General features: G+C 41.2%; 1 protein-coding gene across 6 annotated transcripts in view; it reads left to right on the plus strand.

The window, feature by feature from the left end:
* The window catches only part of MKRN1 (makorin ring finger protein 1), a 180,669-nt gene that overhangs the window by 52,626 nt on the left and 112,388 nt on the right, over nt 1–15,655 (plus strand). For 4 of the 6 annotated variants that reach the window (XM_029615775.1, XM_029615777.1, XM_029615780.1 and 1 more), the window contains exon 3: nt 3,816–4,021. In XM_029615775.1, coding sequence (XP_029471635.1) covers nt 3,816–4,021 — 206 coding nt within the window. Of the gene's footprint in view, nt 1–3,815; nt 4,022–15,655 lie in introns of those variants that run through there. The other 2 variants (XM_029615778.1, XM_029615779.1) reach the window with 1 other exon arrangement.

Consider the following 15,655-nt stretch of genomic DNA (forward strand, 5'->3'; position numbering starts at 1 on the left):
CCTGCTGGTCGACTTCACCCGCTAGATCCTCCCTAGCCGAAGTTGCCCGGGATGGATGACCATCAGTTCGCAGATGGGGACGCTTGGGAACTCCCCACCAAATACGCTGCGAAAATTGGCCCCAGGAACGCTGGAGAGCCATGTGGGAGGTCGAAAAAGAAAAAACAAAATGGCTGCCACAGAAAAAAGCTCCGGAGCTAGCGGTAAAAATGAGGCAGGGAGCCTAAAAACGTCCTCTGACGTTCTTACCAGGCCTGAAACACTCTTCCCTCCTCTTCTGGGGTCTGCCTGGCTCTGCACCACCGGGCAGATTGAGTTACCCTGAGAGCGCGGTGAACAGGGAACTTGGAGCTCTTTTTTTTTGTTTTGTTTTTTTTACACAAAATCTTTAACTTCTACTAACAGAAAAAAATAAAGCCTAAGCTATGAATAATAGAAAAAAATCCCCAAAGAAGCTCCTTCCCTGTACCACAGATACTGGGGTGGGGGGAAGGAGCCTTCGGGTCGCTGAGGGAGCCAGTCCCATGTCTATCAGGGGACCCAGAACCACACGGGCTAGCACCTCCAGGGGTAACCAACCCCTGTTCGCCCGGTTCTACTTGAGGGATGGTCCAGACACTGAACCTAGCACCTCAGGGAGCAAGAAAAATCCGTCTCACCCAGAGCTGCAGGAATACACGACTACCATCTACTGGAGTCAGAGAAATACTGATGAGCTGCAGGTGGCACACTTGGGATACCAGGGCCTCGAAGCTTTGTTCTCTGTCTCCATCTGCTGGTGGGAGTGTATAACCCACTGGTCTGGGTATGTACAGGAACCAGTGTAACAATTGTGGAGCCTTTATTTTGAGACAAACCACCTGGAAACTTAGGGCTTGCTCCATTTGTTCAGAACTCTTTTCCATGAAAAAGGAATTGGCTCACCTTAAGGCTGAATTAGCTGCAATGAAGAAAATATCAGAAACTAACAAGGAATCCACACCCACTCTACAGTATAATTCAGGAACCATTTCACCATTACAAAGGAGAACGCAAAAGCCCATGAAAAAGTGGTTTATATTGTGCAGGGGTAGCACAAAACATGTGACCCAAAGACACCCATCCTTCACAAGTGTGAAGCCCACATTCTCTCCCCCCCCCCCCCACACACAAGTAGCAAACAGCAACCCAGGAACAAATGGTTTACTGTGCACTCTGATAGAGTAAGACATGCAATGAGGAGATACCCACCCTCTCAAGTGACACAAATACAAAATGCCGCCTTTGTACTACATAATGAAGAAGCTAAAGCAATGGATATTGAAGAGGTATCTGACAAGAAGGAAGAAACCCAGTGCATGCAAAAATTCCAGAATACAAACAGTAACCATCAGACCAAGCTCATTGTGCTAGAAGACTCCATCATCAGAGGCACTAATTTGGGAACACTATAGTTTAAAAGCTTTCTGGGATCTTCGGCCAGTAGAAATGCTATTCAAATAGTCAATGCGATCAAAGAAGTAGGCAATGACTATGGAGTTGATATCATCCATCTGGGAACCAATGACCTTTCTAGAAATAGCATCCAAGTGGTACAGAGAGACTTCTAGTCTCTGGCAAAGCAGATTAGTCACATAGTGAAGACTATTGCCTTTGCAGAAGTCTTACCTGTTCATGGAAAGAGGAAAGAGAAACAAAGCAATATTCATAAATTCAATACATGGCTCAAAACTTTGTGCAAGGAACAAAGGTTTGGATATATTGGAGGCTGGGGCAATTTATGGAATAGAAAAAGACTCTGTCAAAGATGACTTACATCTGTCTGTGGCAGGAAAAAGGACTCTAAGGGATAAATTCAAATCCTATGCGATAAGGTATTTAAATTAAATGATGGGGGTGGCAGGAGGACAGTGGAGCATCTCCTCCCCAACAACAACAAAAACAAAACCAAAAACAAAGGAAAAGGGTGAAGGGGATAACAAAAGTCAGTTGAATAAGACAAAAAACAAGTCCAAGAAAAACAGTAAACAGACTGGCAGATGTTATAACACACTCCCTGGTAGCTGAGTAGATAGAGTTCTCAATGAGCAGTAGAGAGAGGATAGGTATTAACAGTCTGTAATCTTCGGCAGAGGAGACCCGTTCCACAATGGTGGTGTAGGTACCGATGCAGATGAGCAGCGAGGAGCTGTAGATGGACAGACTGGGAGAAGTTGTACTCACATTGTTTCGCCGACTTCAGATCGTTAGACACGATCACCCCAAGGTCTCTCTCTCCTGCTACATGCACATCAGCAAAGATCATTATGTGCATTGGAGGAGTCACAAGGGGTTGGAAGAGAAATTAGTGAGAGAGGGCAGAAGTGGAATACCAAACATTGTGGGAATTGATGGTGGTGTAAGAATGGCAGCTAGGCGATAAGGATGTGCATGAGCAGCAAAGATAGATGAATATCATTATGGGGGTGGAGTTGTATGAGCAGATTAGTATGAGTGAATGACTGTCCATTTTTTCCTGCTCTCTTCTGTATTCCTTTCCCTACAATCTTCTCCCCCAAAAACATGCATGTGGAGGAGCAGCAAGGCTTGGAGGCATCGCAGGGATGAATGGAAAGGGTGGGTTTTGGAGACAACATAAGGAAGGACACAATAGACTATGGTGTACTAAGGGAGTAGATGGTTTGCATGAGGAAGGATGAAGAGTTTGGGGCTCAATTTATTATTTTTATTAATTTAATTTATTTAGATTTTTATATTTCGCTTTTCGCACTTTTTTTCAGCACTTCAAAGTGGATTACATTCAGGTACTGTAGGTATTTTCTATCCCCACAGGGCTTACAATCTAAGTTTGTATCTGAATTGTCAACAGGGCAGGGGTACAGCTTGATATCACAGGGCTTGGCATCATTATAATAGGGAATTGGACTTGCCCATTCTCTCCACCATTGCTATCAGTAGCATCATGAGGGTAGAAATATAAGGAGGAGACTTTATGATTTCATGACATCACTTAGGAGGAGGTGGTTCAGGATGGAAGGCGGGCAGGAGGTGGGGATGAGGAATGATGGACTATGGAATGGATGGAATAAGAGGGAACAGTGTGGGGATCATGGGCTGATGGGGGAAAAGGGTGGTACAGATAAAGAACAAGAGAACCATAAGGTTGGAACAACGCTTTGTTGGGGGGGAGGGTCCCCACTTGCAGAGAATTGCTAAGACAGAAGGCAGTGAAGAGTGAGGAGCAGCAGCAGTGGGGATGAAGAGGAACGACACAATGTAGGGATATGCCGCTCTGCTCATAGCTAAATTTATCTTCATTTGGGTCTGGCAATGTGTGCAGAAGTGCAGTTGATTTATACTTCTTCAGATGCTCCGTATGGAATCTGACAGTTGAATACAGTCATCTCATTATAATGGTATAATAGTTTTGGCTTCTTAATCCCCAAAGTGGTTACGGTTCATTTATACCTAGTTGTAAACAGTTCTTAACATTTTCTTTATATAGCACCATTTATTGTGATTAGCAGTGCACAGCCTAAACATGGTTACATCACTTAGAATGAATAGGCCAAGGCAGTCATGCACAATAGGTAATAGGATTTCTTGTCAGAAAGCTTGCAGTAGGAAGAAATGTTAACATATAAGAGAAGAAGGTGAGGCAGATTTTTAGCAATGATGTCCTTGTGTAGATCACAATGGAGGTAATGGGTTTTATCCATAGTAATGGACTACTCTGAATAACTGCAATGATGTATGGAATATCAGATTCACTGATTCCATACTCACATAGCCAATGTCCCACTTAGTCCCTTTATTGGATGTAATTTGTATTACAGATACGAGCATACAGAAGCTCTGAAGCAGGAAGAACTAATTGCTGTAAAGACCTTGTCTTTTGCTTCACCGGATTCCACCTCTCTCTCTGACACAAGCTGTGATGTGGCAAAAGAGGCAAATCACAAATTGGAGGCTGCCTCCCCATGCTTTAAAGACTGGGTGAATGCTGTAGAGTTTGTTCCTGGACAACCTTACTGCGGACGTGGTAAGCTCTTTACGTTATTGCTAGATTCAGGCAATCAACAGGATAGCATAAGATATTTGATACCTGGCAGTGAGGCTATTTTTTATTTCTGTGATCGAGCTGATTGATACAATAGAACTGTTCAAGCCATTTTTCTCTAAATATATTTCTCTCAGAAGTAGTAGAAACATAACCACACATGAGTCGTGACTTTCTTGAGTTAACACGGAATGTTCTGTTTGCTTTTGAAGAAAATCAGGCATGCACAGTACTTTCCTGTGCATCACCAGCCCTACAGCTCCTCAGTTTAATTTTTTTATGCAGTCAATACTTGGATGTTCCTGAAATGGTTCTACGGCTGGCAGGTATAATTTTTTTGCTTTTTTCTTAATTGTCTCTAGTTTGTTTTTATGGCTTATACTCAGTAAAGTTTACTGATGTTTTCAGTGCTTACCTCTCACCACCAGCTTAAATTACTCTTTTTTTTTGCCTATACAAAACTAAATGATGCTTGCAGGCTGGCTGAACATTTTCTTCCCAGTGTATCTGTTTTGTCTTTCTTAACCTCTCTGGTTCATCAGTTCTCCACATATTGCCAAGAAGATTATGTCTGTTTTCAAGAGGTGCCTAAATAGCTCATAGAAGATGTTATTATAGAACATTGTTGAGTACTACATATTCTTGGGCAAAGCTTGTGTTGTTTCTGAGTGTGCTTTCTGCATAAAGGTGTTATCAAGAGCAAACTAGACTCCATGCTCTCAAGTTTGTTATTAGAGAGTTCAAAGCCAACATCAAATCCTAAGTAGAAGGCCAAGAAAGCCAACCATGTTGCTGGTGGTCAGGCCTCTTTGAAATGGACCTCAGCTGTTTTACCTTGAACCAAAGACAGGCCCTTGAGCCAGACCAAATTGTGCTCTCCCATGCTTGAGTTATCCAACGACTCAACTGCCAAGTCAAAAGCAGTCAAGTGCTGAAGCTTGAACAGAAACAGATGTGCCGCAGTCCTCAATGCATGGCCCCAAAGGATCTGATGTGGTGGTAGATTTCCATGCTCCAAGGTATCTGCATTTGGAAGACTCTTCTTCTTTCTGCCCAACCTCTTGCTTTTGAAGAAGAAAAAGATTATGGTGTCCTAAGCCGTATAGGTGATATCTTTGAGGAAATTTTGTCCCCTGAGAGGCCTATGGTGATCTTGCTCCTAGATACATTTAGAATAGAGCAGACAAAATGCTCTCCAAAGCCTTTAATTGATGTCTCAAATATTCTGAGGCACTTTTAGGCAGTTGAACACACTCTGCTCAAGCTGGTCCATTCTCAGCCTCACCTGGAGGAATAAGAATCTGAGGAAGAAGTTGACTCTGAACTCATCTGTTAAGATTAGTGCTGGAGAGACCTACTCCCTATACTCTACCTCCCCTGAAATCTTCTATGATACTGCCAGGCAATTGTTCAGATGATGTTAAGGTCATTCAATATGATTTGGATCTTGCAAGAGAGCTTAGTACCCCTTTGCTTGGTATCTCAGATTACCTGGATTCACCTATCTGCAAATCTACCTTTTTCCCCAGAGGTGACTCAGATGAGAATGTGGAAGCATCCACATTTAGTGCTTCCTGTTAACAAGAAGCCACACATAAAATACCATGTCCTGGCATTTCTAGGATTTGACCGGGTCCAGCTCCCTTACCACAGTGCCATGAACAAATCCATGTTCAAGAAGTCTATGAATGGGTGATCTCTTGCCTCTGTTTAGGCCTCCTTATGCCATCAGATCTGGTCCTCAGATTTACATTGTTCTAGTCTCAGGGTTACTGCTGCATATTGTTTTGTCTGTAGATGAAACCCATGACAACTTCTTTTTCTATTATGAAGTATTCCAGTCTCCCTTGCTCAGAACAACTCCAAAATGTTCCTGGAACACAGCTTCTCTATTGCCTTCCTGCAGACTTGCCAATGCCTAAAGTCTCTGGCTTTTCTAGATCTTGGTGTTTTGTTTTTTTTTGTTTTTTTGTGAAAACGAATTGGTGGTCTGCATGCCATTTGTTTCACCCAAACACACACATTTTTTTTCTTCTCTGCTAGTCTTTATTGCAACTTTTATCTTCATCCATGGGTTTTATAACATTTGTAGGGGGTGTACTATCCTTTGAAACAAAATAGAAATGCCAATGACATTTTTCATTTCATTCTATTTTCAAAGGGAAATAAAAGAAAAATGAATCTATTTTGTTTCTTGTTCCATTTTTAAAAGAAACTACCATTAAAAAAAAAATAAAACAAAACCCAACCCTCCAGGCTCCCACTCCCTTCTCAGATTTCCCTTAACTTATTGTGCTGATGTCTCCCGTCCTGGAGGTGGGAGGGCTGGGGACAAGAGCAATCCCTAGTCACACCTGCCCCATTGATGCAGTTTCTAATTATGGTGCCTGTGGACCCAAAATTTTACTGTATATCAAAATGGCACCAACCAACCAAGAAGATGCCTCTGCCATTATGAAAAACTGCATTGAAAGGACAGAATTGACTGGGGCTCACTCCTGCCCCTGGGAAATCTGGTATGGGGGGGGGGGGGCTATTTTTAAAACAGGCGGATGGGTTTTGATTGTAGTGTATGTTGTTTTACAATATTGTAAAATAGCTCATACTTAAACCAAAAGAAAAAAAAAAACAAAGGGAAATGTGTTAGAAGCTATACAGTGCCTTTTCTATTCCTTTTCTATTATCTAGTAATTTTTCTCTTAGGAACATCTTCCTACTCAGATATGAAATAAGGTTGTTCTTCCCATCTTTTCCCCATCCCATCCCAGCACAGTTTCTAGTTCCCTTTGGAAGCATCCACCTGGAGGATGGAATTTCTTGCTGAAGTCCATGCTGTGGTGTATAGGTTCCTCACATAGCATTACTTCAATTTCTTGTGGACTTGGTTGAACTCTTTATTTCATACTACTCAGTTTTGTGTGCCATTTTTAATCAGATCTATCAGTGGGTGGCTATTTTTGAGAAATTGGAAATTAAAAATAAACATGGAAAAGGGGGCATTTCTAGGGCTAGCAAAAGTTTATTTGAAGTGGGTCCCAGATAGGTAGCTACAGTTTGGACCTAGCTGACTAATGGCTTTACCTGTCCATTCCCTATTATGTATCCTAGATCTTGTGTTTCCTTCTATGCTAGTGTACATTTCAAAGCACTGGCTTTCAACCCTGCATCCTGGAGTGATTGTAGGATGGCTGCTAGCCTTATTAGATGTGTTGACCAGTTTTCACTCTGGACAACCATATCATTGAGGATAATCTTGATAGGGCTTTAACATGAGGTTCATGACCATCTGGAATGTCATCACTATCCTGTGAGGTCTTAAAAGTCTCTTTGGACTCCAAGCAAGAAAATCTGCCAGTAACATTTGGTTAAATCAAACATTGAGCTAACATGAGAAATGCCATGCTGGTTCTTAATAATGGTCCATTGATTCCTGTATACTATGGGGCGGATTTTAAAAGGCGCGCGAATAGCCTACTTTTGTTTGCGCTCCAGGCGCAAACAAAAGTACGCTGGATTTTAGTAGATACGCGCGGAGCCGCGCGTATCTGCTAAAATCCTGGATCGGCGCGCGCAAGGCTATGGATTTTGTATAGCCGGCGCGCGCCGAGCCGCGCAGCCTACCCCGTTCCCTCCAAGGCCGCTCCGAAATCGGAGCGGCTTCGGAGGGAACTTTCCTTTGCCCTCCCCTCCCCTCACCTTCCCCTCCCTTCCCCTACCTAACCCACCCGCCCGGCCCTGTCTAAACCCCCCCCTTACCTTTGTCGGGGGATTTACGCCTCCCGGAGGGAGGCGTAAATCCCCGCGCGCCAGCGGGCCTCCTGCGCGCCGGGCCGCGACCTGGGGGCGGGTACGGAGGGCGCGGCCACGCCCCCGGACCGCCCCGGGCCGTAGCCACGCCCCCGTACCCGCCCCCAAAACGCTGCCGACACGCCCCCGAAACGCCGCGACGACCGGGCCCGCCCCCGACACGCCCCCCTCGGAGAACCCCGGGACTTACGCGAGTCCCGGGGCTCTGCGCGCGCCGGGAGGCCTATGTAAAATAGGCTTCCCGGCGCGCAGGGCCCTGCTCGCGTAAATCCGCCCGGTTTTGGGCGGATTTACACGAGCAGGGCTCTGAAAATCCGCCCCTATGTCTAACAGTGGCCAATCTGAATCACTTGGAATTATTGAGCAGTTCTTAAGGCGAAAATCCCTTTTCTTGCTTATTCTTAGATGTAGGAGATAGCGATTCCTTCACCTGCCTGGCTAAATTGTTAATGGACCCCTATCCTCCAGAAACTTGTCCAAACTTTTTTAATAAACCCAGCTATACTATAAATGTTAACATCCTCAAGTAACAAATTCCATAGCTTAATTTTCATTAAGTGAAAAAATACTTTCTTAAATGTTTAAAATCTGTTATCAGTTAGTTTCATGGAGTGTTCGCTGGTCCTAGTACAATTTGAAAGAGTAAATAACTGTTCCCTATTAGCCTGTTCCTCACCAATCATGATTTTAGTAACCTCTATCATATTCCCTCTGGCTTTTCTCCAAACTGAAGAGCCTTAACCTGTTTAGCCATCCTTTATGAGAAAAGCCATTTATCCCCTTTATCATTTTTGTTGCTTTTCTCTGTACCTTTTTTAGCTTTGCTATATCTTTCTTGAGAATGGGCAACTAGAACTATATGTAGTACTCAAGGTGTGGTTGCAGCACATATATTTACAAGGATATTTTAATATTCATGGTTTCATTCTCTCTTCTAACATTCTATTTGCTATTTTTGACTGCTGCCATTCATGGAGGTGAAGTATGCAATGTATTGTCCACAGTGACATCAAGGTCCTTTTCTTTTGTGGTAGCTTCTCATATGGAACTCAGAATTGTATAGAGATGGGATTCGTTTTCCCTATGTACATCACTTTTGTATTTGTCCACAGTAATTTCATTTGACATTTAGATGCCCAATTCCCCAGTCTGGCAAGGTACTCTTATATTTTAATGATTTTGAATGTTGTCATCTGCAAATTTGATGACCTTGGTCATTGCTGCCTTTTCCAGATCATTAATGAATGTTAAACAGTAGTCTCGGTACAGATCATTGGGGAACTCTACTATTCATCTCTCAATTTGGAAAATTGACCATTTAATCCTACTGTTTGTTTTTTGTTATGTAACTAGTTGCTAATTCACAATAGGATATTACTGTCTATCTCATGGTTTTTTAATTTCCTGATACACTTTATCAAATGACTTCTAAAAATCCAGATACATTATATTGACTGGCTCACCATTATTCACGTTTGTTTATAATTTCAAAGAATTCAAATAAATTTGATTTTTGTCTACTGCTTGTTTTTGTTATGATACTGCAAATTGCCCAGCACAGAGCTCTGATGGGCAGTATATAAGAACCTGTAAATAAAATAAAATTTGTAAGGCATGATCTTTCTTTCTTTTCTAAATCTATACTGGCTCTTCCCTGATTAAACAATACCTATCTGTATTTCCAGTAATTCTGTTCTTTACAATAGCTTCTATCATTTTGCCTGGCCACTTGTCTGTAGTTTGCTGCATTACTACTTGAGGCCTAAAAAAACAGTTGGTGTTAAATTGGCTTCTCTCAAATCCTCAGGTAAATTGGCAGATTTATATGATAGGTTGCTGATTACCAATATAAAGTCTGTATTTGCATTATTTGAGTTCTTCTATAAATCTTGGATGAATACCATCAGGTTCCTAGTGATCTGGTAAAATTTAGCCTTTCCATTTTCACTAGTACATCTTCCGGTTTGAGTGAATTATTACCTTCAAAGAACTGTTCAGGCATTGGTATCCCACCAAAATTCTTTTCAGTTATGTTAGTAAGAGTGGTAGATATAGATGTAAATATAACTAAATGAAGGCTGAAGCAAAAAATTAATTTGTTTCTCGCTTTTGATGCACTTGAAAAAGATGTTATCATTTGTGTTTTGCCTCTGTGGCAAGTTTCTCCTCAAATTCTCTCTTGACTTGCGTTATTCTGGTTTTTCATCTAACTTATCAGTGCCTATTCTCATTCATGTTTTCTTTATTTGGACCTGCTTTCCAGTTTTAAATTTTAATAACCTCTGGGATTCCTCAATCTAGTGTTTAGAGCAGTGGGCTGAGAACTGGGAAAGCCAGGGTTCGAATCCTTTTGACACTCCTCGTGACTGTTGGGCAAGTCACTTGATCCTCCATTGCCTCAGATACAAACTTAAGGCCTCATTTAGTAAGTATTTTTCCCATAGGCACAGAATGGGAGAAAAGCCTTAGTAAATCATATTGTAAGCCCTTTGGGGACAGGGAAATACCTACTGTCCCTGAATGTAATTTGCCTTGAGTTACCAATGAGAAGGCTTACCTGAGACAGTGGAGGTTGAAGTGACTTTCTCAAGGTTATAAGAAGTTTAAGCAGGATCTGAACTCTGGCTTCCCCAGTTTTCAGCCCGCTGCTTTAACCACTAGACTGAGGAATCTGACTGGTGTAATTCAGTAGCCCTCCTCCTCAAAGCAGAGTGCTCAGTGAGATTCTGCATTAACTCGTGGAAGATACAATTTCAGGCTATTCTATGGCATGAGTAGATGAGCTGTTAGACTAGTTACCAGTTGGAGAAAGCCACGTATTTCTCAGCCGTTCCTGGAATCAACGAAAGGGAGAGAGATTTTACATCTAGTTCAGTGGAGTGCAGCATCTGGTACCAGGGGTAATGGAGAAGCCACTTGTCAATAGTTATCACAACACAAATATGACACTCACTGGAAGGAAATAAATAAAACTAGTACAGTAACATTTAAATTTTAAAAAGTGGACCATGCCAGAATGAGAAAATTAGAAGCAAACTAAAAGAAGCAGGTGCAAGGGTTAAAGGTTAGTATGAGGCGTTGAGACTGTACTTTTAAACATATTAGGAGAGTTTCTTTCAGATGGAGATTATACTTTAACCATAGTAGGAACTATATGAAGTAATAACCTTAAACACAGCTATATCGCAAGGCCAGAACTGAGTTACGCAATCCTGAGGGACTGCTGTTAACAGAACTGCATTTGCTGGTCTGTGAGCAGGACTTGAGTATTGTTTGGTTTTTTTTTATTTTTGTCTGTGAAAGTCCATGTTTTAATTTTGCAATAGAAATTGTTTGAGGTTTGAACTATTACTGTCAATGAATATTTTGAGCTAAGAAAGTAGTTTGTGAGTTCTGAATTGATTCTGCATGTAGTTAAAAATTAAAATTTAATTCTGAATGTGTGTGTGCTGGGAAAGTAATCACTGCTGTTTTGATTCCCACCCACCCCAATCACATTTTTTTTAAAAGTATAGATTGACACAATAAAGAGGATTGTTTGTTACACTAAAAGTCAATTAGGGATTTATAATGTTTGTTTAACCCTGATTTTTGTAATTGACTGATTTTAGTTCTATTGCAGGTCATTAAGCTAACAAAACACAACTAAATTTGATTAAGCATAGCAGATTTAAAAGTTTAACAGCTCAGCGAAATTAAGATGCAGACAGAGGTTCAGCAGTGAGATGGAGGCTATCTAGTCTTTTGCATTGGGTAGCACATTATATTTATCTACCTATTGGCAAGAGGTTGTATGTGTGCACCTGGTGCAAAGAGCTCCTGGCTCTCTCAGATATGAGTCTGGTTTCTGGAGACCAGAGTGGTAGAGCTGGAAGAGCTGAGGCAGACCGAGGCATATGGAGGAGACCTTCAAGGACATAATAAATTAGTTCCAGCTTCAGGCTGGCATCCTCAATGCTGCTTTGGAGAAACAACGTTATCTTAAAGGAGACTATCATCTTGGTGTGGCTGGAAGTGATTCTATAGCTAGGACCTGCCTTCCAAGTGATGAGGTATTCCCTCGCAGAATAACTATCCCCACGGGCATGGGAGGTTGGATCTGCTGTTGGCGATTTGACCTTAATGCCCACCAGCTGGGTGTCTGGTGGGCATTAAGATCACTTGCCTGTCTGGTGCAAAGGTAGCAGACCTCGTGCATCACCTAGATAGCATTTTAGAGAGTGCTGGAGAGGAGCCAGCTATAGTGATTGGTAGCAATGACAGAGGGAAGTACTGGAAGCTAAATTTAGACTTTTATGTAGAAAATTGAATTTCAGAACTTCCAGGATACTTAGAAATGCTGCTCTTTCCATATACAGAACCCCAGAGACAAGCTGAGCTTCATTGTGTAATGCATAGATCTGACATTGGTGCAGGGAATTAGGCTTTGATTTGTTAGGAACTGGACAACCTGTTGTGATGATATGGGTTCTGTCTTAATCAGGACAGAACCTGGCTGCTGGCACTAACATTACAAAAGAGACAGAGCGACTTTTAAACTAGATCTTGGGAGAAAGCTGATAGTTGCTCTGAAGTGCATGGTTCAGATGGAGATATAAGATACCTGCAAATTATGACGGTATATCCCAGTAGAGAAGCTGTACTAATGGTTGACATCACCCAGATGGATGTAAAGAGTATGCATGACATTTTGCTGCCTGTGTCATCTGCCAACAGGCAGGTTATGAATACCCATAAAAATAGAAATACAAGTAAAAAAAAACATGCTTTAAAATGTCTGCATATGAATGCCTGAAGTCTGGCAAATGGGCCCGGCACTTCCGAATGTGCAAACCATGCAATTGCATGGGACGGAACACCCGAGAGTGCAGCGGCTGTGATGGAAGGGGGCCCAGAAGAGGGAACAGTGAGAGGCCTAAGCAGCCCTCGGTGGACCCCATCCCACCAGCAGCGGAAGAAAGCAGAGGCCTATGCGGCTGTCAGTGGACCCCCCGTCCCAATGGTGGCGGACGAATGGGAAGACCCATGCGGCCACTGGCGGGTAGAAGGAAATGGGAGCTCATTCTGCGGTACCTCCTCATGTGCAGTGCTAGCACTTCCTTTATGCTCATCTCGCATTACCCTTGGCCCAATGTGTTTTATTGTTTTGGCCTGTATATGGTGTTGCTGTGATGGAGATGTCATCTCTGAGAATAGTGAATGCAATCTCAATTTCGTGTACATTTCTGCCTTGTTAAATAAAAAGGTTGAAGGAAGACCAAATGTCTGCCAGCATGGTTTAATGGTGAAGTGAAAGAGACAATTAAAGCCAAAAAAGGGCATCTTTAAATTTATTTTTTTTTTACAGCAGATCGAAATGAGGAAAATAGGGAGGATCATAAGCACTAACAAGTTAGATGTAAAGCTGTAATTAGGCAGTCCAAGAAAGAATTTAAATAGAAATTTGTCACTCAAGTAAACAATAATAAATACTTTGTCAAGTACATTTTGAAGCAAAAAGCCAGTGAGAGAGTGTTGTGAACCAGAGTAACTGAAGCAGGTTTATCAAATGATAAACACAGGAAGAAATAGATTGCATTTCAATGCATTTACTTAACAAGCTGTCAAAGATAGTAACAATTACACAGAATAGTTACACAGGTATGATACTGGAAAAACAGCAGTTACATCAGTAGTCAGTATCAGCAATAAATGTTCAACACAGTGCTCATAAGAATCAATGCTTGCATCCCATTGCTGGTTATGGATTCCTGGCAGCAGTGGAATGTTTGCAGTGAGCCTCTTTGTGATATCGTACCAGTCACTACCCAGCCCAAGGTAAAATCCAAAGATGTTACATGGACGTCTCTGTTTTATAATATAGAATTAAACATGTATATATGAACATCCACCTAGCACAACCTGGTATAATGGATTGGTTTTTCATTACATTCTCTAGCTCAGTCTGAAATAACATCCTTTGCCTGACAGAGCCTGATTTTCACAGCTTGTTGATAAAATTCTTTAAGTTGAATTATAAACAAATCTGTGAACAGGTGCTGGACATCTAACTATGGAAATATCTATCACTAGCTGTATTGATGCTGTCTTACATGGTTCTCTACACTCCATCCTTTGATATTTAGATTCTTCTCATGGTAGTGATTACAATTTATTTAATGAGCTGAAGGTAATGAAACATCTAGCAAGTATAGATAAAAGCATAGAGAATGAATACAGTAAGACAACACAGTATAATGAATATAATAAATGGATGTATGTGCATTTTGAGTTTTCTCAATTAATTACAAGCAATGTTAAATATGAGAGAAGAGATGAAACATAAAGCAAAAGTATTTTTCTTCTGCATAACTATATTTCCAGTTTCCTTCCCAAAACTACCTCATAATGATATTTTAGTGCTTCATATTATCAGAAGACTTACGTCTCTGATTTTATAAGGTCATATAATGAACTGAAGTTCTTTGGTTCACAAAGGTAGGCGTATAATCTTTTGCCAGCTCTATCCAGGGAGAGTCAAGCTCAAGAACCACAGATTCTATCCTTTGACTATCAGTAAGAGAATCCCCAGATTTCTATGTAGTTTGGGGTCTTAGATTGCATTTCTTTACAAATTCCCTCTTGACCACGTGAGACCCAGATCCAAGTGATTTCACCACGGAGATTAAAATGATAAAGCATTTCATCATTCCTCTGATTGTTTTGGCTAGGTGGACAGTACCATACACACGCTGCAATATTCTTCCCCATCACACCTGGAATTTCCACCCTTAAAGATTCTGCTGTACATATAGTCTCCTGCAGGATCTTTATCCTATTGGACTCTGCCATCCTTAACATAAAGCGCCACCCAGACTACCCTCACCAAGTTGATCTACCCTATCATTGCGATATAATTTGTATCCTGGTACAGCACTGTCCCATTGGTTATTCTCCTTCCACCAGGTCTCTGAGACCAATTAAGACTACCTCTTTATTCAGTGCTTACATATTCTAACTCTCCCATCATACTTTTTAGATTTATGGCATTAGTATACTGACATTTCAAGGTATGTTTTTTATTAATACAAACAACTTTCCTAGCAGTTAATAGAGATAGTATGGAATCTTTTAACTCCATCTGTTCTTTACTTATAGGTTCATAGGCATGTTTATTTATTTATTTAAAACTTTTCTATACCGTCATTCAGTTAGGTACCATCATAACGGTTTACAATAAGGCACAAATATCAATACTGGAAACAGATAATAAATTCTATCACTAAACATGTGCCAAGACTTTACAGTAACATAGATCGTTATAAATATTCATAATTGGATGTGTTATATCATGTCCATTTTTTGTAACAGGTTTAAAATAGATAGTTTATATAAACTTATTCTTTGGTGAGCAAAAATATTAAAAAATAGAATATATACCCGTGTAGATTGGGGTAGTGTGCTTGGGTGTTCTGCAGATCGCTTTCTTTTTTTCCCCTGTGTTCTACTCTCCTTTCTCTTTGTTGTACGCTTGTTTAAATAACCATGTTTTTAAATGTTTTCTGAAGGTTTTGATGTCTCTTTGTAAGCGGATCTCGATAGGCATGGAGTTCCATAGCATAGGACCTGCTAAGGAAAGTGCTCTTTCCCTTACTTGGGTTAGTTTAGCTGTTTTAATTGAGGGGATGGTCAGTAAAGCCTTATTTGCTGATCTCAGGTTTCTGTTAGGGACGTGTACGAGGAAGGCTGTTTGCTTTTACTGGAACTTCTATATTGGGATGCTCTAATTCCTCTGTTATTTTAGTATCCTGTGAAGATACCTCCCTCTGA

This window comes from Rhinatrema bivittatum, chromosome 9, assembly GCF_901001135.1.
Source record: "Rhinatrema bivittatum chromosome 9, aRhiBiv1.1, whole genome shotgun sequence".
Taxonomy (NCBI): domain Eukaryota; kingdom Metazoa; phylum Chordata; class Amphibia; order Gymnophiona; family Rhinatrematidae; genus Rhinatrema; species Rhinatrema bivittatum.